The sequence below is a fragment of the Oncorhynchus mykiss genome, chromosome 13 (genome assembly GCF_057628025.1).
Source record: "Oncorhynchus mykiss isolate SJ-2025 chromosome 13, ASM5762802v1, whole genome shotgun sequence".
In the NCBI taxonomy this organism is placed as follows: domain Eukaryota; kingdom Metazoa; phylum Chordata; class Actinopteri; order Salmoniformes; family Salmonidae; genus Oncorhynchus; species Oncorhynchus mykiss.
The window spans coordinates 7697057-7725000 of NC_143034.1; the positions used below are offsets into that span (position 1 = coordinate 7697057).

General features: G+C 46.8%; 1 protein-coding gene across 2 annotated transcripts in view; it reads right to left on the bottom strand.

Annotated features, from left to right (window-relative positions):
- Window positions 1–4126: 4126 nt before the first annotated feature.
- LOC110493360 (ADP-ribosylation factor-binding protein GGA2) overlaps window positions 4127–27944 on the bottom strand; it is a 29250-nt gene continuing 5432 nt past the window's right edge. Inside the window, exons 3-17 of one of the 2 annotated variants that reach the window (XM_090194851.1) lie at window positions 27570–27645; window positions 21505–21603; window positions 16367–16490; window positions 14837–14937; window positions 14599–14679; window positions 14329–14466; window positions 14111–14192; window positions 10674–10796; window positions 9318–9566; window positions 7447–7508; window positions 7119–7240; window positions 6871–7028; window positions 6323–6492; window positions 5848–5958; window positions 4127–4793 (exon numbers count right to left, since the gene is read on the bottom strand). In XM_090194851.1, coding sequence (XP_090050977.1) covers window positions 4677–4793; window positions 5848–5958; window positions 6323–6492; window positions 6871–7028; window positions 7119–7240; window positions 7447–7508; window positions 9318–9566; window positions 10674–10796; window positions 14111–14192; window positions 14329–14466; window positions 14599–14679; window positions 14837–14937; window positions 16367–16490; window positions 21505–21603; window positions 27570–27645 — 1813 coding nt within the window. In that variant the 3' untranslated portion in view covers window positions 4127–4676. The remainder of the gene's footprint in view (window positions 4794–5847; window positions 5959–6322; window positions 6493–6870; window positions 7029–7118; window positions 7241–7446; window positions 7509–9317; window positions 9567–10673; window positions 10797–14110; window positions 14193–14328; window positions 14467–14598; window positions 14680–14836; window positions 14938–16366; window positions 16491–21504; window positions 21604–27569; window positions 27646–27944) is intronic. The other variant, XM_090194852.1, reaches the window with a different exon arrangement.

The window sequence follows — 27944 nt, forward strand, 5'->3', positions numbered from 1 at the left end:
GAGAGGAACCTTCTGAACCCTGAGGTCATAGTTCATCCTTTACCCTGAGGTCATAGTTCATCCTTTACCCTGAGGTCATGATCCATCCTTTACCCTGAGGTCATGATCCATCCTTTACCCTGAGGTCATGATCCATCCTTTACCCTGAGGTCATAGTTCATCCTTTACCCTGAGGTCATAGTTCATCCTTTACCCTGAGGTCATAGTTCATCCTGTACCCTGAGGTCATAGTTCATCCTTTACCCTGAGGTCATGATCCATCCTTTACCCTGAGGTCATGGTTCATTCTGTACCCTGAGGTCATAGTTCATCCTGTACCCTGAGGTCATGAGCCATCCTTTACCCTGAGGTCATGGCTCATCCTTTACCCTGAGGTCATAGTTCATCCTTTACCCTGAGGTCATGGTTCATTCTGTACCCTGAGGTCATAGCTCAACCTTTACCCTGAGGTCAAGGTCCATCCTTTACATTGAGGTCATAGTTCATCCTTTACCCTGAGGTCATGGTTCATTCTGTACCCTGAGGTCATAGTTCATCCTTTACCCTGAGTCATGATTCCTTCTGTACCCTGAGGTCATGGTTCCTTCTGTACCCTGAGGTCATGGTTCATCCTTTATTCTGAGGTCGTAGCTCATCCTTTACCCTGGGGTCATGATCCATCCTTTACCCTGACGTCATAGTTCATCCTTTACCCTGAGGTCATGATCCATCCTTTACCCTGAGGTCATAGTTCATCCTTTACCCTGAGGTCATAGCTCATAATTTACCCTGGGGTCATGATCCATCCTTTACCCTGAGGTCATAGTTCATCCTTTACCCTGAGGTCATGATCCATCCTTTACCCTGAGGTCATAGTTCATCCTTTACCCTGAGGTCATGATCCATCCTTTACCCTGAGGTCATAGTTCATCCTTTACCCTGAGGTCATAGTTCATCCTGTACCCTGAGGTCATAGCTTTTCCTTTACCCTGAGGTCATAGTTCATTCTGTACCCTGAGGTCATAGCTCATCCTTTACCCTGAGGTCATAGCTCATCCTTTACCCTGAGGTCATGGTTCATTCTGTACCCTGAGGTCATAGCTCATCCTTTACCCTGAGGTCATAGCTCATCCTTTACCCTGAGGTCATGGTTCATTCTGTACCCTGAGGTCATAGTTCATCCTTTACCCTGAGTCATGATTCCTTCTGTACCCTGAGGTCATGGTTCCTTCTGTACCCTGAGGTCATGGTTCATCCTTTATTCTGAGGTCGTAGCTCATCCTTTACCCTGGGGTCATGATCCATCCTTTACCCTGACGTCATAGTTCATCCTTTACCCTGAGGTCATGATCCATCCTTTACCCTGAGGTCATAGTTCATCCTTTACCCTGAGGTCATAGCTCATCCTTTACCCTGAGGTCATGATCCATCCTTTACCCTGAGGTCATAGTTGATCCTTTACCCTGAGGTCATGATCCATCCTTTACCCTGAGGTCATAGTTCATCCTTTACCCTGAGGTCATGGTTCATTCTGTACCCTGAGGTCATAGTTCATTCTGTACCCTGAGGTCATGGTTCATTCTGTACCCTGAGGTCATAGTTCATCCTTTACCCTGAGGTCATAGTTCATCCTTTACCCTGAGGTCATGGTTCATTCTGTACCCTGAGGTCAAGATCCATCCTTTACCCTGAGGTCATAGTTCATCCTTTACCCTGAGGTCATGGTTCATTCTGTACCCTGAGGTCATAGTTCATCCTTTACCCTGAGGTCATGGTTCATCCTTTACCCTGAGGTCATAGTCCATCCTTTACCCTGAGGTCATAGCTCATCCTTTACCCTGAGGTCATAGCTCATCCTTTACCCTGGGCTCAAGTTGGAAGTTGCCCCTAGACACAAAGATCAGTTTAACGTTGGCCACTTTCCTCTAAAGCAATGCACTGTGGGACCAGGGTTGGGTTGGGGGGGGAGAGAGTCGATTGCCTCCCAAATGGCATCTGATTTCCTATATACAGTCAACAGTAGTGCACTACAGAGGGAATAGGGTGCCATTCTGGTCTAATGTAGTGCACTACAGAGGGAATAGGGTGCCATTCTGGTCTAATGTAGTGCACTACAGAGGGAATAGGGTGCCATTCTGGTCTAATGTAGTGCACTATAGAGGGACCAGGGTGCCATTCTGGTCTAATGTAGTGCACTACAGAGGGAATAGGGTGCCATTCTGGTCTAATGTAGTGCACTACAGAGGGAATAGGGTGCCATTCTGGTCTAATGTAGTGCACTACAGAGGGAATAGGGTGCCATTCTGGTCAACAGTAGTGCACTACAGAGGGAATAGGGTGCCATTCTGGTCAGAAGTAGTGCACTAGAGAGGGAACAGGGTGCCATTCTGGTCAGAAGTAGTGCACTAGAGAGGGAATAGGGTGCCATTCTGGTCAACAGTAGTGCACTACAGAGGGAATAGGGTGCCATTCTGGTCAGAAGTAGTGCACTACAGAGGGAATAGGGTGCCATTCTGGTCAGAAGTAGTGCACTAGAGAGGGAATAGGGTGCCATTCTGGTCAGAAGTAGTGCACTAGAGAGGGAACAGGGTGTAATTTGGGACGCGACCGGGGGTCTTCCACCACCCCTGTTGTTTTGTATATCTGTATTTGTCACGTTATCAGACGGACCCACCCTGCTGCATATCTGCATCACACATCTAACAATAAATATGTCTGCTACATGGAGATTAAATAACTGACTGGGATCTTCCTGGCGTACCAATATTAAGTGTACACTTGTTCACTACTTCCCACCAATCTCAATGCATTGTACTGGTGGAGGCATGTCATTTCTTTTCCGACCAGTGAAGGGGAAATGAACACGTCGGGGAGGAAGGAGAGACCGTCGGCAAATCCAGTCAGGGATGAATTGATTGGATGAAAAAGCTCCGTGGGCAGAGAGCTTTGTGACAGGCCAGTGTGCGAGGTTTCCTACAGGGAGAGTCAAATAAGAACTTGTCTTACGGGTGGTAGGATGGAGGGCATTTACACACGGGTTGTGACCCATAAGGTTGACCGTTTGAAGGGTTGTGACCCGTAAGGTTGACAGTTTGAAGGGTTGTGACCCATAAGGTTGATCGTTTGAAGGGTTGTGACCCGTAAGGTTGACAGTTTGAAGGGTTGTGACCCATAAGGTTGACCGTTTGAAGGGTTGTGACCCATAAGGTTGACAGTTTGAAGGGTTGTGACCCATAAGGTTGACAGTTTGAAGGGTTGTGACCCATAAGGTTGATCGTTTGAAGGGTTGTGACCCGTAAGGTTGACAGTTTGAAGGGTTGTGACCCGTAAGGTTGACCGTTTGAAGGGTTGTGACCCATAAGGTTGAGTTTGAAGGGTTGTGACCCGTAAGGTTGACAGTTTGAAGGGTTGTGACCCACATGGCTGCCAGTTTGAAGGGTTGTGACCCATAAGGTTGACAGTTTGAAGGGTTGTGACCCACATGGCTGCCAGTTTGAATCCCAGTTGTGACTTTTGTTTTCCAACTTTAACTAATCACCTTTTTAATCTACTGATGTTCTAAATGAGTCATTGACTGGTGCTTTCCCCCTAGTGCAGTGCACTAGGAACTGGGATAGGGACCAGAAGGTTACAGGTTCTAATCTTGTGGACTAGGAACTGGGATAGGGACCAGATTACAGGTTCTAATCTTGTGGACTAGGAACTGGGATAGGGACCAGAAGGTTGCAGGTTCTAATCTTGTGGACTAGGAACTGGGATAGGGACCAGATTACAGGTTCTAATCTTGTGGACTAGGAACTCGGATAGGGACCAGAAGGTTACAGGTTCTAATCTTGTGGACTAGGAACTGGGATAGGGACCAGAAGGTTGCAGGTTCTAATCTTGTGGACTAGGAACTGGGATAGGGACCAGATTACAGGTTCTAATCTTGTGGACTAGAAACTGGGATAGGGACCAGAAGGTTATAGGTTCTAATCTTGTGGGCTAGGCACTGGGATAGGGACCAGGTTACAGATTATAATATTGTGGACTAGGAACTGGGATAGGGACCAGAAGGTTACAGGTTCTAATCTTGTGGACTAGGCACTGGGATAGGGACCAGAAGGTTACAGGTTCTAATCCTGAATGACCACAGAAGACTTCCAGGTAAGAACAGCATTCTTTGTTTTATTGATCAAATTTCAGAGTGTCGTATCTGAGGCATCAATCAATCAATCAGACAATGAACAAAAACACAACAAGCAACTCACACAGGAGCCAGGTGAACAACAGGTCAGTAGCAGAGGCATCTGGTTCACCTGGTCTAGTTTGGTATAAAAAGGTGGAGAAACGTAACCCAGGTGGGTCATTTGGCACCGAGTTGACAAAGCCGGGTCAATCAGACAAACACAAGAACACACAAATGGACACACCCACACCTAACACTAGACTGGTCTCCCAGAGCCTACTTAAAATACTAAATAAATATCAGTTTTTAAGAACCTCCAAGGATGACCGCATATCAAAAGTAAATACACACGCATCACAGATTACATGACCAACTACATGACATCATGGCGGTCAAGGCAGCAATCGCAGAGGGTTCCACATTATGCTGCAGAACCTTTCTCTATCAGGTACCAGAATATTTATCTGTCAGGTTCTAGAATGTCTCTCTCTCTGTCAGGTTCTAGAATTCCATGCAGGGTTCTCTCAGATCAGAGGCCCATCCAGGAGACCCAGTCAGGGAAGTCCTCCACCTCTCCCATCTCACTGAGGCTCTGCTCTCCATCACCGTGGACCAGGGTCAGCTTGTAGCGCAGACGTACCTTATGCTGGAGGGAGATAACACACAAACCATCACCATTCTAATCAAACACACCTGACGCTGGAGGGAGATAACACACAAACCATCACCATTCTAATCAAACACACCTGACGCTGGAGGGAGATAACAGACGCTGGAGGGAGATAACACACAAACCATCACCATTCTAATCAAACACACCTGACGCTGGAGGGAGATAACAGACGCTGGAGGGAGAGAACACACAAACCATCACCATTCTATCAAACACATCTGACGCTGGAGGGAGATAACAGACGCTGGAGGGCGATAACACACAAACCATCACCATTCTATCAAACACATCTGACGCTGGAGGGAGATAACAGACGCTGGAGGGCGATAACACACAAACCATCACCATTCTATCAAACACACCTGACGCTGGAGGGAGATAACAGACGCTGGAGGGAGATAACAGACGCTGGAGGGAGATAACAGACGCTGGAGGGAGATAACACACAAACCATCACCATTCTAATCAAACACACCTGACGCTGGAGGGAGATAACAGACGCTGGAGGGAGATAACACACAAACCATCACCATTCTATCAAACACATCTGACGCTGGAGGGAGATAACAGACGCTGGAGGGCGATAACACACAAACCATCACCATTCTATCAAACACATCTGACGCTGGAGGGCGATAACACACAAACCATCACCATTCTAATCAAACACACTGACGCTAGAGGGAGATAACAGACGCTGGAGGGAGAGAACACACAAACCATCACCATTCTAATCAAACACACTGACGCTAGAGGGAGATAACAGACAAACCATCACCATTCCATCAAAGGCACATTGTCAACAAGCCACGACACTTGACATTAACAGTTAATAAACTCTTGAGATAGCATCCGCAGCTTTTACCCTCAATACGAACGTCAGGGAGACTGCCTTTAAAAGACACATTGTTGACAATGAAGTTCACTTGTTGATGATGAGCCTTATGAATGAATGCCGACCAAGTCACAGGTCTGACGATAACAAAACAAGGTGTTTCCAGTGTGTCAGGTTGAGCAGTAGACTCACCCTGTGTGGGTTGGAGAGGAGCAGTATCTGTGAGATGGCAGCAGGGGGCAGCAGAGGGTTGTAGGAGGGGAGGTCATTCCCTGAAGACGGCTGGAGCTTCACTGTCATGGTCTGGAGGACAGACAGGGAGATCAGTCGGCTAGCCAGTGACCCAGCCAGTCATTCAGTCAACCAGACAGTCATTCAGTAAGATCAATGACTCAATCAATGAATCAATCAGTCCATCAAATCAATCAGTCCAGGGTTCCCACACCTTCTTAATTAAACATCAAATTCAAGGACTTTTCAATGACTTTCCAGGCCCAATTCCCTCAAATTCAAGGACCCGTGGGAACCCTGACAGTCAGTCATTCAATCAGTCAACCAGTCATTGATGGAAACAAAGGATTCATTAGACAAGGAGAGAGATTGTTTAAAGTTAGAAAATGTAGGGGTTTAAAAATGTCTTGTCCATATTTGGGCGTTTGTCTGTTACCTTGGGAACGGCAGCCTGAAACAGGATGTCTTTAACAGGAAGTGCGGAGGTGTTCACCGTGGAGACGATAACCACAGCAACGTTAGGGTGTCCCGGGGGCGGGTCTTTGGCAAAATGGAGGGAAACATGGACGCCATTCTGGTCGTACACTGTGATTGGCTCCAATCGACCTATCGGAGACATTCAGGAAATGAACACCTCAGACGTGCCAACAGAGAACAGATGACTTGAAATAGAAAGACCAGAGGTCTCCATTAACATGAATTACTACAGACAACTGTAGTGACAACACCAACTCCTAGTGTGCATCCAAAATGGCTCCTTATATAGTGCACCCATAGGGCTCTGGTCAAGAGAACTGCACTATAAAGGAATTAGGATGCAATTTGGGACATAGCCCTATTCTGTGTATTACTGAGTTTAAAAGAGCTTAAGAAAAGGACAAAAACTAGGTCTGTGTTCCAAATGGTTCCCTTTTATCAGTTACCTCTGGTTAAAAACAGTGCACTCTATAGGGAATAGGGTGCCATTTTAGGACACAACCTTACTTGGTTTAATGGATTCCAGTGGGACGTGGATCTCTGCTAAGGATTCTGGGAGATTGAAACTCTCTGATTTCACTGGAGATCCTGACTCGGTCATTGGCTGACTCTGTGAGTTTGATGGTGATCCTGACATCACAATTGGACGATTCTGAAGGCACGCCCTGATAGGAAGAAGAAGAGATTGAATCGTCACGGTAACTATGTCTCTCGCTCTCTTTCTCAATCCATCCATCCATCCATCCATCCCTCACCAGTCTGTTCCATTTGACGAGCCACTGCCGCAACCCCGGGCCACCAGTGGGTGGTCTCTCCCTCCACACCCCCACGTGGTCAGGGAATGGTCTCTCCCTGTGTTCTCCTCTCCTCCTCTCATCTGAAATAAGAAGAATAGGCATCTGTGTTGAAGAGGAACAAATCAGTTTGATTCTGGTCAAATCTAGTGTACTATGTAGGGAATAGGGAGCCATTCTGGTCAAATCTAGTGCACTATGTAGGGAACAGTGAGCCATTCTGGTCAAAAGTAGTGCACTATGTAGGGAATAGGGAGCCATTTAGGGCGCACACAGAGGTAACTGGTACCTGGAGGAGTTCATGGTAGTACGTGCTGCTCTGGCTTTGAGACGATGCTGGTTTATCCAGCCCTGAATAAAGAACACACGTACAGTGGGGCAAAAAAGTGTTTAGTCAGCCACCAATTGTGCAAGTTCTCCCACTTACAAAGATGAGAGAGGCCTGTAATTTTCATCATAGGTACACTTCAACTATGACAGACAAAATGAGAAAAAGAAATCCAGAAAATCACATTGTAGGATTTTTAATGAATTTATTTACAAATTATGGTGGAAAATAAGTATTTGGTCAATAACAAAAGTTTATCTCAATACTTTGTTATATACCCTTTGTTGGCAATGACAGAGGTCAAACGTTTTCTGTAAGTCTTCACAAGGTTTTCACACACTGTTGCTGGTATTTTGGCTCATTCCTCCATGCAGATCTCCTCTAGAGCAGTGATGTTTTGGGGCTGTTGCTGGGCAACACGGACTTTCAACTCCCTCCAAAGATTTTCTATGGGGTTGAGATCTGGAGACAGGCTAGGCCACTCCAGGACCTTGAAATGCTTCTTACGAAGCCCCTCCTTCGTTGCCCGCGTGATGTGTTTGGGATCATTGTCATGCTGAAAGACCCAGCCACGTTTCATCTTCAATGCCCTTGCTGATGGAAGGAGGTTTTCAATCAAAATCTCACGATACATGGCCCCATTCATTCTTTCCTTTACAAGGATCAGTCGTCCTGGTCCCATTGCAGAAAAACAGCCCCAAAGCATGATGTTTCCACCCCCATGCTTCACAGTAGGTATGGTGTTCTTTGGATGCAACTCAGCATTCTTTGTCCTCCAAACACGGCGAGTTGAGTTTTTACCAAAAAGCTATATTTTGGTTTCATCTGACCATATGACATTCTCCCAATCTTCTTCTGGATCATCCAAATGCTCTCTAGCAAACTTCAGACGGGCCTGGACATGTACCGGCTTAAGCAGGGGGACACGTCTGGCACTGCAGGATTTGAGTCCCTGGCGGCGTAGTGTGTTACTGATGGTAGGCTTTGTTACTTTGGTCCCAGCTCTCTGCAGGTCATTCACTAGGACCCCCCGTGTGGTTCTGCGATTTTTAGCTCACCGTTCTTGTGATAATTTTGACCCCACGGGGTGAGATCTTGCGTGGCGCCCCAGATCGAGGGATATTATCAGTGGTCTTGTATGTCTTCCATTTCCTAATAATTGCTCCCACAGTTGATTTCTTCAAACCAAGCTGCTTACCTATTGCAGATTCAGTCTTCCCAGCCTGGTGCAGGTCTACAATTTTGTTTCTGGTGTCCTTTGACAGCTCTTTGGTCTTGGCCATAGTGGAGTTTGGAGTGTGACTGTTTGAGGTTGTGGACAGGTGTCTTTATACTGATAACGACTTCAAACAGGTGCCATTAATACAGGTAACGAGTGGAGGACAGAGGAGCCTCTTAAAGAATAAGTTAAAGGTTTGTGAGAGCCAGAAATATTGCTTGTTTGTAGGTGACCAAATAATTTTTTCCACCATAATTTGCAAATAAATTCATAAAAAATGTGATTTTCTGGATTTTTTTTCTCATTTTGCCTGTCATAGTTGAAGTGTACCTATGATGAAAACTACAGGCCTCTCTCATATTTTTAAGTGGGAGAACTTGCACAATTGGTGGCTGACTAAATACTTTTTTGCCCCACTGTATCCCTGTTAACATTAGACACAGAACCTCATCATGAACACGTCAACACAAACACCACTACAGTCCAGATACAGGAAGAGAATACTGTTTCACAACACATCTGGATCATGAAGACATCACAGCAGAAACATCCACGTGAAAAGTGTGTGTGTGGGGGGGGGGGGACGTTCTAAAGAAACAGAACCTGTACGAACCTGTCGCGTCCAGATCAATTAGAGATAGGGGAGTACTGTTGAGCCGTTGACGGGAGAGAGGAGAGGAGGGAGGACGGGTGCCAAGCCGAGGCTGCGGGGTAGAGGAGGAGGACAGGAAGGAGGAGACGTGGTGGGGAGGTGAGACGGAGGAAGACATGTCTTTGGAAGGTGGTCTATGTGTCTGTGGAGAGTCCAGGGCTGACAGGTCTATTAGATGGTAACTCTTTATCTCTCTGGGGCTGCTGGGACCTGGGGATGGAGACTATATGAAAATACAACCACTGAGATTCACACTGAAACAACACGTCCTCTATGATGTCACACTACAACAGAACACAGAACACTAGAACACACAGGTAGGTACTCTGTCCTAGGGATAGAGTCAACACTAGAACAGAACACAGAACACTAGAACACACAGGTAGGTTCTCTGTCCTAGGGATAGAAACAACACTAGAACAGAACACAGAACAGTAGAAAACACAGGTAGGTACTCTGTCCTAGGGATAGAGACAACACTAGAACAGAACACTAGAATACACAGGTAGGTACTCTGTCCTAGGGATAGAGACAACACTAGAACAGAACACACAGGTAGGTTCTCTGTCCTAGGGATAGAAACAACACTAGAACAGAACACAGAACAGTAGAAAACACAGGTAGGTACTCTGTCCTAGGGATAGAGACAACACTAGAACAGAACACTAGAATACACAGGTAGGTACTCTGTCCTAGGGATAGAGACAACACTAGAACAGAACACAGAACACACAGGTAGGTTCTCTGTCCTAGGGATAGAGACAACACTAGAACAGAACACAGAACACTAGAACACACAGGTAGGTTCTCTGTCCTAGGGATAGAAACAACACTAGAACAGAACACAGAACAGTAGAAAACACAGGTAGGTACTCTGTCCTAGGGATAGAGACAACACTAGAACAGAACACTAGAACACACAGGTAGGTACTCTGTCCTAGGGATAGAGACAACACTAGAACAGAACACTAGAATACACAGGTAGGTACTCTGTCCTAGGGATAGAGACAACACTAGAACAGAACACTAGAATACACAGGTAGATACTCTGTCCTAGGGATAGAGACAACACTAGAACAGAACACTAGAATACACAGGTAGGTACTCTGTCCTAGGGATAGAGACAACACTCCACTGACATGACAACACAGAGACATTCAGACTGAAACTCCACTACAACACACACAAGGTTCTCTGCCTAATGGAAAACCTTGGAGGGGGGAGGAACAAACACAAGACAACACACCCTGTTAGTAGACCTTGACAGACAAAAACCACAATGTATGAGTGGTGTAGAGAGGAGCTAGACAGATGTACCGTTGTTTATGGAGCGCTCTCCACCACCTCCTCCTCTCATCCTGTTGCTCTCTCTCCCACCCATCATGTCTTTATACATGTTGACCACCAGGGTCAGCTCATCATTGGCCCGCAGGATCTGAGCTGGAATGGAAGGAACACAACATGGAAGACAAGAATGAACAGAACATAAAATACAATAAATAGGGCAGCAGGTAAACTAGCTAGCAGTTAGAGCATTGGGTCAGTAACCAGCAGGTAGCCTAGCTAGCAGTTAGAGCATTGGGTCAGTAACCAGCAGGTAGCCTAGCTAGCAGTTAGAGCATTGGGTCAGTAGTCTAGCTAGCACTTAGAGCATTGGGTCAGTAGTCTAGCTAGCAGTTAAAGCATTGGGTCAGTAGTCTAGCTAGCAGTTAGATCATTGGGTCAGTAGCCTAGCTAGCAGTTAGAGCATTGGGTCAGTAGCCTAGCTAGCAGTTAGAGCATTGGGTCAGTAGCCTAGCTAGCAGTTAGAGCATTGGGTCAGTAGCCTCGCTAGCAGTTAGAGCATTGGGTCAGTAGCCCAACTAGCAGTTAGAGCATTGGGTCAGTAACCCAACTAGCAGTTAGAGCATTGGGTCAGTAACCCAGCTAGCAGTTAGAGCATTGGGTCAGTAGTCTAGCTAGCAGTTAGAGCATTGGGTCAGTAGCCTAGCTAGCAGTTAGAGCATTGGGTCAGTAGTCTAGCTAGCAGTTAGAGCATTGGGTCAGTAGCCTAGCTAGCAGTTAGAGCATTGGGTCAGTAGTCTAGCTAGCAGTTAGAGCATTGGGTCAGTAGCCCAACTAGCAGTTAGAGCATTGGGTCAGTAACCCAACTAGCAGTTAGAGCATTGGGTCAGTAACCCAGCTAGCAGTTAGAGCATTGGGTCAGTAGTCTAGCTAGCAGTTAGAGCATTGGGTCAGTAGCCTAGCTAGCAGTTAGAGCATTGGGTCAGTAGCCTAGCTAGCAGTTAGAGCATTGGGTCAGTAACCAGCAGGTAGCCTAGCTAGCAGTTAGAGCATTGGGTCAGTAGTCTAGCTAGCAGTTAGAGCATTGGGTCAGTAGTCTAGCTAGCAGTTAGAGCATTGGGTCAGTAGCCTAGCTAGCAGTTAGAGCATTGGGTCAGTAGCCTAGCTAGCAGTTAGAGCATTGGGTCAGTAGCCTAGCTAGCAGTTAGAGCATTGGGTCAGTAGCCTAGCTAGCAGTTAGAGCATTGGGTCAGTAGTCTAGCTAGCAGTTAGAGCATTGGGTCAGTAGCCTAGCTAGCAGTTAGAGCATTGGGTCAGTAGTCTAGCTAGCAGTTAGAGCATTGGGTCAGTAGCCTAGCTAGCAGTTAGAGCATTGGGTCAGTAGCCTAGCTAGCAGTTAGAGCATTGGGTCAGTAGTCTAGCTAGCAGTTAGAGCATTCGGTCAGTAACCCAGCTAGCAGTTAGACGTGAAGAGAAGGACTAAAACATATTAAATCTTCACGGTACGGTACAGCCAGAAGACTGGCCACCCCCCAGAGCCTGGTTCCTCTCTACCTGGTACAGCCAGAAGACTGGCCACCCCCCAGAGCCTGGTTCCTCTCTACCTGGTACAGCCAGACGACTGGCCACCCCCCAGAGCCTGGTTCCTCTCTACCTGGTACAGCCAGAAGACTGGCCACCCCCCAGAGCCTGGTTCCTCTCTACCTGGTACAGCCAGAAGACTGGCCACCCCCCAGAGCCTGGTTCCTCTCTACCTGGTACAGCCAGAAGACTGGCCACCCCCCAGAGCCTGGTTCCTCTCTACCTGGTACAGCCAGAAGACTGGCCACCCCCCAGAGCCTGGTTCCTCTCTACCTGGTACAGCCAGAAGACTGGCCACCCCCCAGAGCCTGGTTCCTCTCTACCTGGTACAGCCAGAAGACTGGCCACCCCCCAGAGCCTGGTTCCTCTCTACCTGGTACAGCCAGAAGACTGGCCACCCCCCAGAGCCTGGTTCCTCTCTACCTGGTACAGCCAGAAGACTGGCCACCCCCCAGAGCCTGGTTCCTCTCTACCTGGTACAGCCAGAAGACTGGCCACCCCCCAGAGCCTGGTTCCTCTCTACCTGGTACAGCCAGAAGACTGGCTACCCCCCAGAGCCTGTTCCTCTCTACCTGGTACAGCCAGAAGACTGGCCACCCCACAGAGCCTGGTTCCTCTCTACCTGGTACAGCCAGAAGACTGGCCACCCCACAGAGCCTGGTTCCTCTCTACCTGGTACAGCCAGAAGACTGGCCTCCCCCCAGAGCCTGGTTCCTCTCTACCCGCTACAGCCAGAAGACTGGCCACCCCCCAGAGCCTGGTTCCTCTCTACCTGGTACAGCCAGAAGACTGGCCACCCCACAGAGCCTGGTTCCTCTCTACCTGGTACAGCCAGAAGACTGGCCACCCCACAGAGCCTGGTTCCTCTCTACCTGGTACAGCCAGAAGACTGGCCTCCCCCCAGAGCCTGGTTCCTCTCTACCCGCTACAGCCAGAAGACTGGCCACCCCCCAGAGCCTGGTTCCTCTCTACCTGGTACAGCCAGAAGACTGGCCACCCCCCAGAGCCTGTTCCCCTCTACCTGGTACAGCCAGAAGACTGGCTACCCCCCAGAGCCTGTTCCTCTCTACCTGGTACAGCCAGAAGACTGGCCACCCCCCAGAGCCTGGTTCCTCTCTACCTGGTACAGCCAGAAGACTGGCCACCCCCCAGAGCCTGGTTCCTCTCTAGGTTTCTTCCTAGGTTCTTGCCTTTCTAGGGAGTTTTTCCATGCTACAGCATTGCTTACTCTTTGGGGTTTTAGGCAGAATATCTGTGAAGAACTTTGTGACAACTGCTGATGTAAAAATGTCTTTATAAAATATCTCTGACCAATTGATTGATAAGACAGAACGCTCCGGCACTCAGAATAGTAATGGTGATTATTGATTATTGAGTTTTACTGAGGAATCATCTTTGCTAATATGACACGTTCAGTTGTGTGAATAGATCCCAGATTATCTGGATACATAGAGACTAAATGATCAACGTAGATCCGGATACATAGAGACTAAATGATCAACGTAGATCTGGATACATAAAGACTAAATGATCAACGTAGATCTGGATACATAGAGACTAAATGACCAACGTAGATCTGGATACATAGAGACTAAATGATCAACGTAGATCTGGATACATAGAGACTAAATGATCAACGTAGATCTGGATACATAGAGACTAAATTATCAACGTAGATCTGGATACATAGAGACTAAATGACCAATGTAGATCTGGATACATAGAGACTAAATGACCAACGTAGATCTGGATACATAGAGACTAAATGACCAACGTAGATCTGGATACATAGAGACTAAATGACCAACGATGATCTGGATACATAGAGACTAAATGATCAACGTAGATCTGGATACATAGAGACTAAATAATAAACGTAGATAAATTACCTAAAGCTTCGTCATCGTCGACAGTGTCGCTGGCCAATCGGAAAAGGTTGGGTCTGAGCCTATCACAGCTCTCGTAGAGGGCCTACAGGAAGGACAGGATACACAGTCATGTGTTAGTACCGTCAATGTACAGCACACACGGTATCTGTTTAGTGTACACACACACACACACACACGGTATCTGTTTAGTAGACGCACAGAGAGAAACATCCCCATACCTTCAGGTGGTCAGTGTGGTGTGTGGAGGGCCCAGTGAGACCGTGTTGCTGTAGTAACTCTCTCAGCTGTCTGGTTCTGCTAGCGACCTCCTCGAGGGTAGAGACACGTCTAGATACAAGCTCTGCTTTCTGCTGCTCCTACAGACAACAATACAGCAGTCAACCATCACCAACACAGACACACAGACAGTCAGACAGACGCACACACACACCAACATGCACACACACCAACATGCACACACACCAACATGCACACGCACACGGTCTCACTTCTTTGATGGTGTTCTTGATCAGTCTGTTGGCTGTCTGCAGATCTTCAGGACTACTGCTCTTCAGGAGTGTGGCTAACAACTGGAAACACACAAACACACACACACACACACACACACACACACATTAAGAGAGATAGGGCAAGAAGATCAACTAAAAAAGGCTCACACACACACACGCACGCACGCACGCACGCACACACACACACACACACACGCACACACGCACACACACACACCTTGGCCTTGTCCTCCTGGTTGAACACAGAGTCCTCAGCTCTCTGTGAGGGAGGAGGCATCACAATGGTGTCTGGGAGTTTAGGGTCCTTCTTCACAAGGCCTGAAGAACAGACACGGAGAGACAATGAGTGGTTGTTTCCCCAAACCGCCACCTGATTCTCTTTACAGAGCCCGACCTTTGACCTGGGCCCACATGTTGTAACGGTTCTGTATCATAATGGACCTTGTTTTTTTTTTAAACATGCGCTGGGCCTCCTGTAACTAAGCTGTAACAGTTCTAGGGTGCTAGAGTTCTGCGGTATAATGGTTCTGAGCGGTAACAGACCTTGTTTCCTGAGCGATAGGCCTCCTGGTTCTAAGGTGTAATGGTTCTGAGCGGTAACAGACCTCGTTTCCTGAGTGATAGGCCTCCTGGTTCTAAGGTATAATGTTTCTGAGCGGTAACAGACCTCGTTTCCTGAGCGATAGGCCTCCTGGTTCTAAGGTGTAATGGTTCTGAGCGGTAACAGACCTCGTTTCCTGAGCGATAGGCCTCCTGGTTCTAAGGTGTAATGGTTCTGAGCAGTAACAGACCTCGTTTCCTGAGCGATAGGCATCCTGGTTCTAAGGTGCTAGAGTTCTAAGGTATAATGGTTCTGAGCGGTAACAGACCTCGTTTCCTGAGTGATAGGCCTCCTTGTTCTAAGGTATAATGGTTCTGAGCGGTAACAGACCTTGTTTCCTGAGTGATAGGCCTCCTGGTTCTAAGGTATAATGGTTCTGAGCGGTAACAGACCTCGTTTCCTGAGCGATAGGCCTCCTGGTTCTACGGTATAATGGTTCTGAGCGGTAACAGACCTTGTTTCCTGAGTGATAGGCTTCCTGGTTCTAAGGTGCTAGAGTTCTGAGGTATAGTGGTTCTGAGCGGTAACAGACCTCGTTTCCTGAGCGATAGGCCTCCTGGTTCTAAGGTATAATGGTTCTGAGCGGTAACAGACCTCGTTTCCTGAGTGATAGGTCTCCTGGTTCTAAGGTATAATGGTTCTGAGCGGTAACAGACCTCGTTTCCTGAGTGATAGGCCTCCTGGTTCTAAGGTATAATGTTTCTGAGCGGTAACAGACCTTGTTTCCTGAGTGATAGGCCTCCTGGTTCTAAGGTATAATGGTTCTGAGCGGTAACAGACCTCGTTTCCTGAGTGATAGGCCTCCTGGTTCTAAGGTATAATGGTTCTGAGCGGTAACAGACCTCGTTTCCTGAGCGATAGGCCTCCTGGTTCTAAGGTATAATGGTTCTGAGCGGTAACAGATCTCGTTTCCTGAGTGATAGGTCTCCTGGTTCTAAGGTGCTAGAGTTCTGAGGTATAGTGGTTCTGAGCGGTAACAGACCTCGTTTCCTGAGCGATAGGCCTCCTGGTTCTAAGGTATAATGGTTCTGAGCGGTAACAGACCTCGTTTCCTGAGCGATAGGCCTCCTGGTTCTAAGGTGCTAGAGTTCTGAGGTATAGCGGTTCTGAGTAGCGGTTCTGAGGCTCTGAGGTGTTGTAATGGACCTTGTTTCTTCAGCATGCGGTAGGCCTCCTGAATCTTGGGTTCTTCTTTCAGCCACAAAGTCCAGCTGTACAGAACCTCCGTCACCCTCAGCTTCACCTCCGCACCACTCCACTGACCCAGGAACTGTTAACACACACACACACACTTTCAGCTTCACCTCCGCACCACTCCACTGACCCAGGAACTGTTAACACACACACACACAGCTTCACCTCCGCACCACTCCACTGACCCAGGAACTGCAGATCAATCAATCAATCACATGTATTTTCTAAAGCTCTTTATACTTCAGCAGCAGTCACACAGAGCTCTACAGTAACCCAGCCTAAACTACAGTAACCCAGCATAAACCAAACAGAGGTCTACAGTAACCCAGCCTAATCTACAGTAACCCAGCATAAACCAAACAGAGGTCTACAGTAACCCAGCCTAATCTACAGTAACCCAGCCTAAACTACAGTAACCCAGCCTAAACTACAATAACCCAGCCTAAACTACAGTAACCCAGCATAAACTACAGTAACCCAGCCTAAACCAAACAGAGGTCTACAGTAACCCAGCCTAAACTACAGTAACCCAGCCTAAACTACAGTAACCCAGCCTAAACTACAGTAACCCAGCATAAACTACAGTAACCCAGCCTAAACCAAACAGAGGTCTACAGTAACCCAGCCTAAACTACAGTAACCCAGCCTAAACTACAGTAACCCAGCCTAAACTACAGTAACCCAGCCTAAACTACAGTAACCCAGCCTAAACTACAGTAACCCAGCATAAACCAAACAGAGGTCTACAGTAACCCAGCCTAAACTACAGTAACCCAGCCTAAACTACAGTAACCCAGCCTAAACTACAGTAACCCAGCCTAAACTACAGTAACCCAGCCTAAACTACAGTAACCCAGCATAAACCAAACAGAGGTCTACAGTAACCCAGCCTAAACTACAGTAACCCAGCCTAATCTACAGTAACCCAGCCTAAACTACAGTAACCCAGCATAAACCAAACAGAGTTCTACAGTAACCCATCCTATTCTACAGTAACCCAGCCTAATCTACAGTAACCCAGCCTAAACTACAGTAACCCAGCCTAAACTACAGTAACCCAGCCTAAACTACAATAACCCAGCCTAAACTACAGTAACCCAGCCTAAACTACACAGAGCTCTACAGTAACCCAGCCTAAACTACAGTAACCCAGCCTAAACTACAGTAACCCAGCCTAAACTACAGTAACCCAGCATAAACCAAACAGAGCTCTACAGTAACCCAGCCTAATCTACAGTAACCCAGCCTAAACTACAGTAACCCAGCCTAAACTACAGTAACCCAGCCTAATCTACAGTAACCCAGCCTAAACTACAGTAACCCAGCCTAAACTACAGTAACCCAGCCTAAACTACAGTAACCCAGCCTAAACTACAGTAACCCAGCATAAACCAAACAGAGGTCTACAGTAACCCAGCCTAATCTACAGTAACCCAGCCTAAACCACACAGAGCTCTACAGTAACCCAGCCTAAACTACAGTAACCCAGCCTAAACTACAGTAACCCAGCCTAAACCAAAGAGCTCTACAGTAACCCAGCCTAAATTACAGTAACCCAGCCTAAACTACAGTAACCCAGCCTAAACCACACAGGGCTCTACAGTAACCCAGCCTAAGCCACACAGAGGTCTACAGTAACCCAGCCTAATCTACAGTAACCCAGCCTAAACCACACAGAGCTCTACAGTAACCCAGCCTAAACTACAGTAACCCAGCCTAAACTACAGTAACCCAGCCTAAACTACAGTAACCCAGCCTAAACTACAGTAACCCAGTCTAAACTATAGTAACCCAGCCTAAACCACACAGAACTCTACAGTAACCCAGCCTAAACTACAGTAACCCAGCCTAAACTACAGTAACCCAGCCTAAACTACAGTAACCCAGCCTAAACCACACAGAGCTCTACAGTAACCCAGCCTAAACTACAGTAACCCAGCCTAAACCACAGAGGTCTACAGTAACCCAGCCTAAACTACAGTAACCCAGCCTAAACTACAGTAACCCAGCCTAAACTACAGTAACCCAGCATAAACCAAACAGAGGTCTACAGTAACCCAGCCTAAACTACAGTAACCCAGCCTAAACTACAGTAACCCAGCCTAAACTACAGTAACCCAGCCTAAACTACAGTAACCCAGCATAAACCAAACAGAGGTCTACAGTAACCCAGCCTAAACTACAGTAACCCAGCCTAAACTACAGTAACCCAGCATAAACCAAACAGAGGTCTACAGTAACCCAGCCTAATCTACAGTAACCCAGCCTAAACTACAGTAACCCAGCCTAAACTACAGTAACCCAGCCTAATCTACAGTAACCCAGCCTAATCTACAGTAACCCAGCCTAAACCACACAGAGCTCTACAGTAACCCAGCCTAAACTACAGTAACCCAGCCTAAACCACACAGGGCTCTACAGTAACCCAGCCTAAACTACAGTAACCCAGCCTAAACCACAGAGAGCTCTACAGTAACCCAGCCTAAACTACAGTAACCCAGCCTAAACTACAGTAACCCAGTCTAAGCCACACAGAGGTCTACAGTAACCCAGCCTAATCTACAGTAACCCAGCCTAAACCACACAGAGCTCTACAGTAACCCAGCCTAAACTACAGTAACCCAGCCTAAACTACAGTAACCCAGCCTAAACTACAGTAACCCAGCCTAAACTACAGTAACCCAGCCTAAACCAAAGAGCTCTACAGTAACCCAGCCTAAACTACAGTAACCCAGCCTAAACCAAAGAGCTCTACAGTAACCCAGCCTAAACTACAGTAACCCAGCCTAAACTACAGTAACCCAGCCTAAACCAAAGAGCTCTACAGTAACCCAGCCTAAACTACAGTAACCCAGCCTAAACTACACAGAGCTCTACAGTAACCCAGCCTAAACTACAGTAACCCAGCCTAAACTACAGTAACCCAGCCTAAACCACACAGAGCTCTACAGTAACCCAGCCTAAACTACAGTAACCCAGCCTAAACCAAAGAGCTCTACAGTAACCCAGCCTAAACTACAGTAACCCAGCCTAAACCACACAGAGCTCTACAGTAACCCAGCCTAAACTTCAGTAACCCAGCCTAAACTACAGTAACCCAGCCTAAACTTCAGTAACCCAGCCTAAACTACAGTAACCCAGCCTAAACTACAGTAACCCAGCCTAAACCACAGAGGTCTACAGTAACCCAGCCTAAACTACAGTAACCCAGCCTAAACTACAGTAACCCAGCCTAAACTACAGTAACCCAGCATAAACCAAACAGAGGTCTACAGTAACCCAGCCTAAACTACAGTAACCCAGCCTAAACTACAGTAACCCAGCCTAAACTACAGTAACCCAGCCTAAACTACAGTAACCCAGCATAAACCAAACAGAGGTCTACAGTAACCCAGCCTAAACTACAGTAACCCAGCCTAAACTACAGTAACCCAGCATAAACCAAACAGAGGTCTACAGTAACCCAGCCTAATCTACAGTAACCCAGCCTAAACTACAGTAACCCAGCCTAAACTACAGTAACCCAGCCTAATCTACAGTAACCCAGCCTAATCTACAGTAACCCAGCCTAAACCACACAGAGCTCTACAGTAACCCAGCCTAAACTACAGTAACCCAGCCTAAACCACACAGGGCTCTACAGTAACCCAGCCTAAACTACAGTAACCCAGCCTAAACCACACAGAGCTCTACAGTAACCCAGCCTAAACTACAGTAACCCAGCCTAAACTACAGTAACCCAGTCTAAGCCACACAGAGGTCTACAGTAACCCAGCCTAATCTACAGTAACCCAGCCTAAACCACACAGAGCTCTACAGTAACCCAGCCTAAACTACAGTAACCCAGCCTAAACTACAGTAACCCAGCCTAAACTACAGTAACCCAGCCTAAACTACAGTAACCCAGCCTAAACCAAAGAGCTCTACAGTAACCCAGCCTAAACTACAGTAACCCAGCCTAAACCAAAGAGCTCTACAGTAACCCAGCCTAAACTACAGTAACCCAGCCTAAACTACAGTAACCCAGCCTAAACCAAAGAGCTCTACAGTAACCCAGCCTAAACTACAGTAACCCAGCCTAAACTACACAGAGCTCTACAGTAACCCAGCCTAAACTACAGTAACCCAGCCTAAACTACAGTAACCCAGCCTAAACCACACAGAGCTCTACAGTAACCCAGCCTAAACTACAGTAACCCAGCCTAAACCAAAGAGCTCTACAGTAACCCAGCCTAAACTACAGTAACCCAGCCTAAACCACACAGAGCTCTACAGTAACCCAGCCTAAACTACAGTAACCCAGCCTAAACTACAGTAACCCAGCCTAAACCAAAGAGCTCTACAGTAACCCAGCCTAAACTACAGTAACCCAGCCTAAACCACACATAGCTCTACAGTAACCCAGCCTAAACTACAGTAACCCAGCCTAAACTACAGTAACCCAGCCTAATCTACAGTGACCCAGCCTAAACTACACAGAGCTCTACAGTAACCCAGCCTAAACTACAGTAACCCAGCCTAAACTACAGTAACCCAGCCTAATCTACAGTAACCCAGCCTAAACTACAGTAACCCAGCCTAAACTACAGTAACCCAGCCTAAACTACAGTAACCCAGCCTAAACTACAGTAACCCAGCCTAAACTACAGTAACCCAGCCTAAACCACACAGAGCTCTACAGTAACCCAGCCTAAACTACAGTAACCCAGCCTAAACTACAGTAACCTAGCCTAAACTACAGTAACCCAGCCTAAACCACACATAGCTCTACAGTAACCCAGCCTAATCTACAGTAACCCAGCCTAAACTACAGTAACCCAGCCTAAACTACAGTAACCCAGCCTAAACTACAGTAACCCAGCCTAAACTACAGTAACCCAGCCTAAACCACACATAGCTCTACAGTAACCCAGCCTAATCTACAGTAACCCAGCCTAAACTACAGTAACCCAGCCTAAACTACAGTAACCCAGCCTAAACTACAGTAACCCAGCCTAAACCACAGAGCTCTACAGTAACCCAGCCTAATAGGCTTCCATTTGGGATGACCACAGACACATTCCTTACAAAACCGTTGGGGTAATTCATACCTTTGGAGACAGGACTTTGATGAGTTCATTGAGGAAGCGGAACTTTGCCGCCTCACTGTGGAACCTCTTGCCACAGTTGTTCATGCAGGCTTCTAGAACCTGTAGGAAACAGTGATGTCAGAATTCTATAGGTTCTACAGGAAGTGTATCTACACTGTCTAGGAGCCCAAATGGAAAACCTTTTCCCTCCCAGTGATTGGAAGTGAATGAAACTAGTGGAACAGATCCCTTTAGGATCTTACCCCAGACACAGCACAGGAAATACAGTTTAGATTCAACAACCTTAGTTAACCATCAACAGGCATCACATGACCCCACACACACAGCCCTAAACATCAACACTGCCTTGGTCCCAAATGTCACCCTTTGCCGGCTCTGGTCAGAAGTAGTGCACTATATAGGGAATAGGACTCTGGTCAAAAGTAGTGCACTATATAGGGAATAGGGCTCTGGTCTAAAGTAGTGCACTATATAGGGAATAGGGCTCTGGTCAACAGTAGTGCACTATATAGGGAATAGGGCTCTGGTCAAAAGTAGTGCACTATATAGGGAATAGGGCTCTGGTCTAAAGTAGTGCACTATATAGGGAATAGGGCTCTGGTCAACAGTAGTGCACTATATAGGGAATAGGGCTCTGGTCTATAGTAGTGTACTATATAGGGAATAGGGCTCTGGTCTAAAGTAGTGCACTATATAGGGAATAGGGCTCTGGTCAACAGTAGTGCACTATATAGGGAATAGGGCTCTGGTCTATAGTAGTGTACTATATAGGGAATAGGGCTCTGGTCTAAAGTAGTGCACTATATAGGGAATAGGGCTCTGGTCAACAGTAGTGCACTATATAGGGAATAGGGCTCTGGTCTATAGTAGTGTACTATATAGGGAATAGGGCTCTGGTCTAAAGTAGTGCACTATATAGGGAATAGGGCTCTGGTCTAAAGTAGTGCACTATATAGGGAATAGGGCTCTGGTCTAAAGTAGTGCACTATATAGGGAATAGGGCTCTGGTCAAAAGTAGTGCACTATATAGGGAATAGGGCTCTGGTCAAAAGTAGTGCACTATATAGGGAATAGGGCTCTGGTCAAAAGTAGTGTACAATATAGGGAATAGGGCTCTGGTCAAAAGTAGTGCACTATATAGGGAATAGGGCTCTGGTCAAAAGTAGTGCACTATATAGGGAATAGGGCTCTGGTCTAAAGTAGTGCACTATATAGGGAATAGGGCTCTGGTCTAAAGTAGTGCACTATATAGGGAATAGGGCTCTGGTCTAAAGTAGTGCACTATATAGGGAATAGGGCTCTGGTCTAAAGTAGTGCATTATATAGGGAATAGGGCTCTGGCCTAAAGTAGTGCACTATATAGGGAATAGGGCTCTGGTCTAAAGTAGTGCACTATATAGGGAATAGGGCTCTGGTCAAAAGTAGTGCACTATATAGGGAATAGGGCTCTGGTCAAAAGTAGTGCACTATATAGGGAATAGGGCTCTGGTCAAAAGTAGTGCACTATATAGGGAATAGGGCTCTGGTCAAAAGTATTGCACTATATATGGAATAGGGCTCTGGTCAAAAGTAGTGCACTATATAGGGAATAGGGCTCTGGTCTAAAGTAGTGCACTATATAGGGAATAGGGCTCTGGTCTAAAGTAGTGCACTATATAGGGAATAGGGCTCTGGTCAAAAGTACTATATAGGGAATAGGGCTCTGGTCAAAAGTAGTGCACTATATAGGGAATAGGGCTCTGGTCAAAAGTACTATATAGGGAATAGGGCTCTGGTCAAAAGTAGTGCACTATATAGGGAATAGGGCTCTGGTCAAAAGTACTATATAGGGAATAGGGCTCTGGTCAAAAGTAGTGCACTATATAGGGAATAGGGCTCTGGTCAAAAGTACTATATAGGGAATAGGGCTCACCACATGGGTGTCACCACATGCTGACACATGAAATTGTTTTGTGATGGTCATACCAAGGATCCCTTAGCTATCTGATTTGGAATTTTAAGATCCCTTAAGGTATCAAAGATATATATATATATATATATAATGTATAGGAAGAAACATTGAATTTGGCATTACTGCTATTAGCCAATATAAACACATTAAACAACAGATTCATTACATGGAACAACAGATTGTCCTTACTGCTATTAGCCAATAGAAACACCTGGAACAACAGATTGTCCTTACTGCTATTAGCCAATAGAAACACCTGGAACAACAGATTGTCCTTACTGCTATTAGCCAATAGAAACACATGGAACAACAGATTGTCCTTACTGCTATTAGCCAATAGAAACACACGGAACAACAGATTGTCCTTACTGCTATTAGCCAATAGAAACACGTGGAACAACAGATTGTCCTTACTGCTATTAGCCAATAGAAATACATGGAACAACAGATTGTCCTTACTGCTATTAGCCAATAGAAATACATGGAACAACAGATTGTCCTTACTGCTATTAGCCAATAGAAACACATGGAACAACAGATTGTCCTTACTGCTATTAGCCAATAGAAACACATGGAACAACAGATTGTCCTTACTGCTATTAGCCAATAGAAACACCTGGAACAACAGATTGTCCTTACTGCTATTAGCCAATAGAAACACCTGGAACAACAGATTGTCCTTACTGCTATTAGCCAATAGAAACACATGGAACAACAGATTGTCCTTACTGCTATTAGCCAATAGAAACACATGGAACAACAGATTGTCCTTACTGCTACTAGCCAATAGAAACACATGGAACAACAGATTGTCCTTAATGCCATTAGCCAATAGAAACACATTAAACAACAGATTGTCCTTACTGCTATTAGCCAATAGAAACACATGGAACAACAGATTGTCCTTACTGCTATTAGCCAATAGAAACACATGGAACAACAGATTGTCCTTACTGCTATTAGCCAATAGAAACACATGGAACAACAGATTGTCCTTACTGCTATTAGCCAATAGAAACACATGGAACAACAGATTGTCCTTACTGCTATTAGCCAATAGAAACACATGGAACAACAGATAATCTCCCCAAAACATCTAAAGGCAGTTTGTTCTGAAGTGTCTGTCCTGTATCTGAGACATAAGATCAGGATATTTGTATTTAACATGTATTTATCCCCTTCATCAGGCACTAAACTATCTCCATATATCCTTCCATTCATTAGTTAAACTGGTACAGGGGGACCTTCAGACGAGTCTCGTGGACGTCCTGGAGCAAAACGGACAACGACATCGCGAGAGTCTCATCTTTCAATAGAATGGTCATCATACTGGTGATCAGGCCAAACCGTTCAGACGCTACTGACGTTTTCCTGAGCAGACTGATTTGTGGGATGTCTCCTGGTCTGACAAATAAACGCTCTAGCTCTGTCACCTTTCACCTCAGACGTCTCCTGGTCTGACAAACACCACTCTGTCACCTTTCACCTCAGATGTCTCCTGGTCTGACAAACACCACTCTGTCACCTTTCACCTCAGACGTCTCCTGGTCTGACAAACACCACTCTGTCACCTTTCACCTCAGACGTCTCCTGGTCTGATAAACACCACTCTAGCTCTGTCACCTTTCACCTCAGATGTCTCCTGGTCTGACAAACACCACTCTGTCACCTTTCACCTCAGATGTCTCCTGGTCTGACAAACACCACTCTGTCACCTTTCACCTCAGACGTCTCCTGGTCTGATAAACACCACTCTAGTTCTGTCACCTTTCACCTCAGATGTCTCCTGGTCTGACAAACACCACTCTGTCACCTTTCACCTCAGACGTCTCCTGGTCTGATAAACACCACTCTAGTTCTGTCACCTTTCACCTCAGACGTCTCCTGGTCTGATAAACACCACTCTAGTTCTGTCACCTTTCACCTCAGACGTCTCCTGGTCTGATAAACACCACTCTAGTTCTGTCACCTTTCACCTCAGACGACTCCTGGTCTGATAAACACCACTCTAGTTCTGTCACCTTTCACCTCAGACGTCTCCTGGTCTGATAAACACCACTCTAGTTCTGTCACCTTTCACCTCAGACGTCTCCTGGTCTGATAAACACCACTCTAGTTCTGTCACCTTTCACCTCAGACGTCTCCTGGTCTGACAAACACCACTCTGTCACCTTTCACCTCAGACGTCTCCTGGTCTGATAAACACCACTCTAGTTCTGTCACCTTTCACCTCAGATGTCTCCTGGTCTGACAAACAACACTCTAGTTCTGTCACCTTTCACCTCAGATGTCTCCTGGTCTGATAAACACCACTCTAGTTCTGTCACCTTTCACCTCAGACGTCTCCTGGTCTGATAAACACCACTCTGTCACCTTTCATCTCAGATGTGGAAGGGCGATATTGGCGGAATGAGAAGCGGCCCATGCAACAAAAAAACAACTGATATCTCTAACTTAGACAGATGTTGATGGGGATTGTTGTATTAATGTTAATTACATTTCTGCGGGGGCCCGGAAATTGTAGGCTAAAAACGTGTCTCCCCCTTCACTTACTCTGATGAAGCCCCCCCTTCACCTACTCTGATGAAGTCCCCCCCCCTTCACCTACTCTGATGAAGTCCCCCCCCCTTCACCTACTCTGATGAAGTCCCCCCCCCTTCACCTACTCTGATGAAGTCCCCCCCCCTTCACCTACTCTGATGAAGTCCCCCCCCCTTCACCTACTCTGATGAAGTCCCCCCCCCTTCACCTACTCTGATGAAGCCCCCCCTTCACCTAGTCTGATGAAGCCCCCCCCCCCTTCACCTACTCTGATGAAGCCCCCTCTTCACCTACTCTGATGAAGCCCCCCCCTTCACCTACTCTGATGAAGCCCCCTCTTCACCTACTCTGATGAAGCCCCCTCTTCACCTACTCTGATGAAGCCCCCCCCTTCACCTACTCTGATGAAGCCCCCCCCCTTCACCTACTCTGATGCAGCCCCCCCCCCTCACCTACTCTGATGAAGCCCCCCCCCCTTCAACTACTCTGATGAAGCCCCCCCCCCTTCACCTACTCTGATGAAGCCCCCCCCTTCACCTACTCTGATGAAGCCCCCCCCCTTCACCTACTCTGATGAAGCCCCCCCTTCACTTACTCTGATGAAGCCCCCTCTTCACTTACTCTGATGAAGCCCCCCCCCTTCACCTACTCTTATGAAGCCCCCCCCTTCACCTACTCTGATGAAGCCCCCCTTCACTTACTCTGATGAAGCCCCCCCCCCATTCACCTACTCTGATGAAGCCCCCCCCTTCACCTACTCTGATGAAGCCCCCCCCCTTCACCTACTCTGATGAAGCCCCCCCTTCACTTACTCTGATGAAGCCCCCCCCCCCTTCACCTACTCTTATGAAGCCCCCCCCCCTTCACCTACTCTTATGAAGCCCCCCCCCCTTCACCTACTCTGATGAAGCCCCCCCCTTCACCTACTCTGATGAAGCCCCCCCCCTTCACCTACTCTGATGCAGCCCCCCCCTTCACCTACTCTGATGAAGTGGATTTAACAAGTGACATCAATAACAGATCATAACAGACAGCCCCAGACAGTGTGTAGACTGAACAGTGACCACACTGCTTACCGCGCTACATGTGAGTAGATTAAAGTCGCACTCGTGTCATTCTCCAGGCTCGATTCATTTGTTTAAACCCTGTTCTTCAAGCCTGATACCAGCCAGGTGAACTGTTGACCCTCATTATGTCCTCTTAAACCAACCACTCTCTCTCTCTCTCTCTCTCTCTTTACTCTAGTTTCAGTTCTCTCTCTCTCGCTTTACTCTAGTTCCCGTTCTTTCTCTCTCTCTTTACTCTAGTTCCAGTTCTCTCTCTCCCTCTCCCTCCCTCCTAGTTCCAGTTCTCTCTCTCTCTTCACTAACTAGCACCGCGTGAAACCCTGGGCGCTCCTTCACGTGACAGAACCCACAAGAACCAAGAGAAGCCACACAAAGCATTTCCTTCATATCTTTCAACCTCTTACTGTGAGGGCCTGAAGGGCCTCTCTCTGCTGAGGAGACTGGATCTTCAACAGTATTGTATAGTTATTACTATAGTATAGTAATATGATGGTGTGTTATCTTACTGTGAGGGCCTGCAGAGCCTCTCTCTGCTGAGGAGACTGGATCTTGTGGGCCAGGAGACGAGTGGCAACCTGAGGACTGGGAATAGGAGAGTAGATTTATAAACTAGCAGTGTTTTTCAAAACGAATACTATCTAATACTACATTATATACAACATGAAAGATATCTGGTAAAAAAAACTATCAGAGGGCATTTAGAATCCCTGTAGCCTACTGCTATACAATCAGAGGGCATTTATAATCCCTGTAGCCTACTGCTATACAATCAGAGGGCATTTAGAATCCCTGTAGCCTACTGCTCTACAATCAGAGGGCGTTTAGAATCCCTGTAGTCTACTGCTCTACAATCAGAGGGCATGTAGAATCCATGTAGTCTA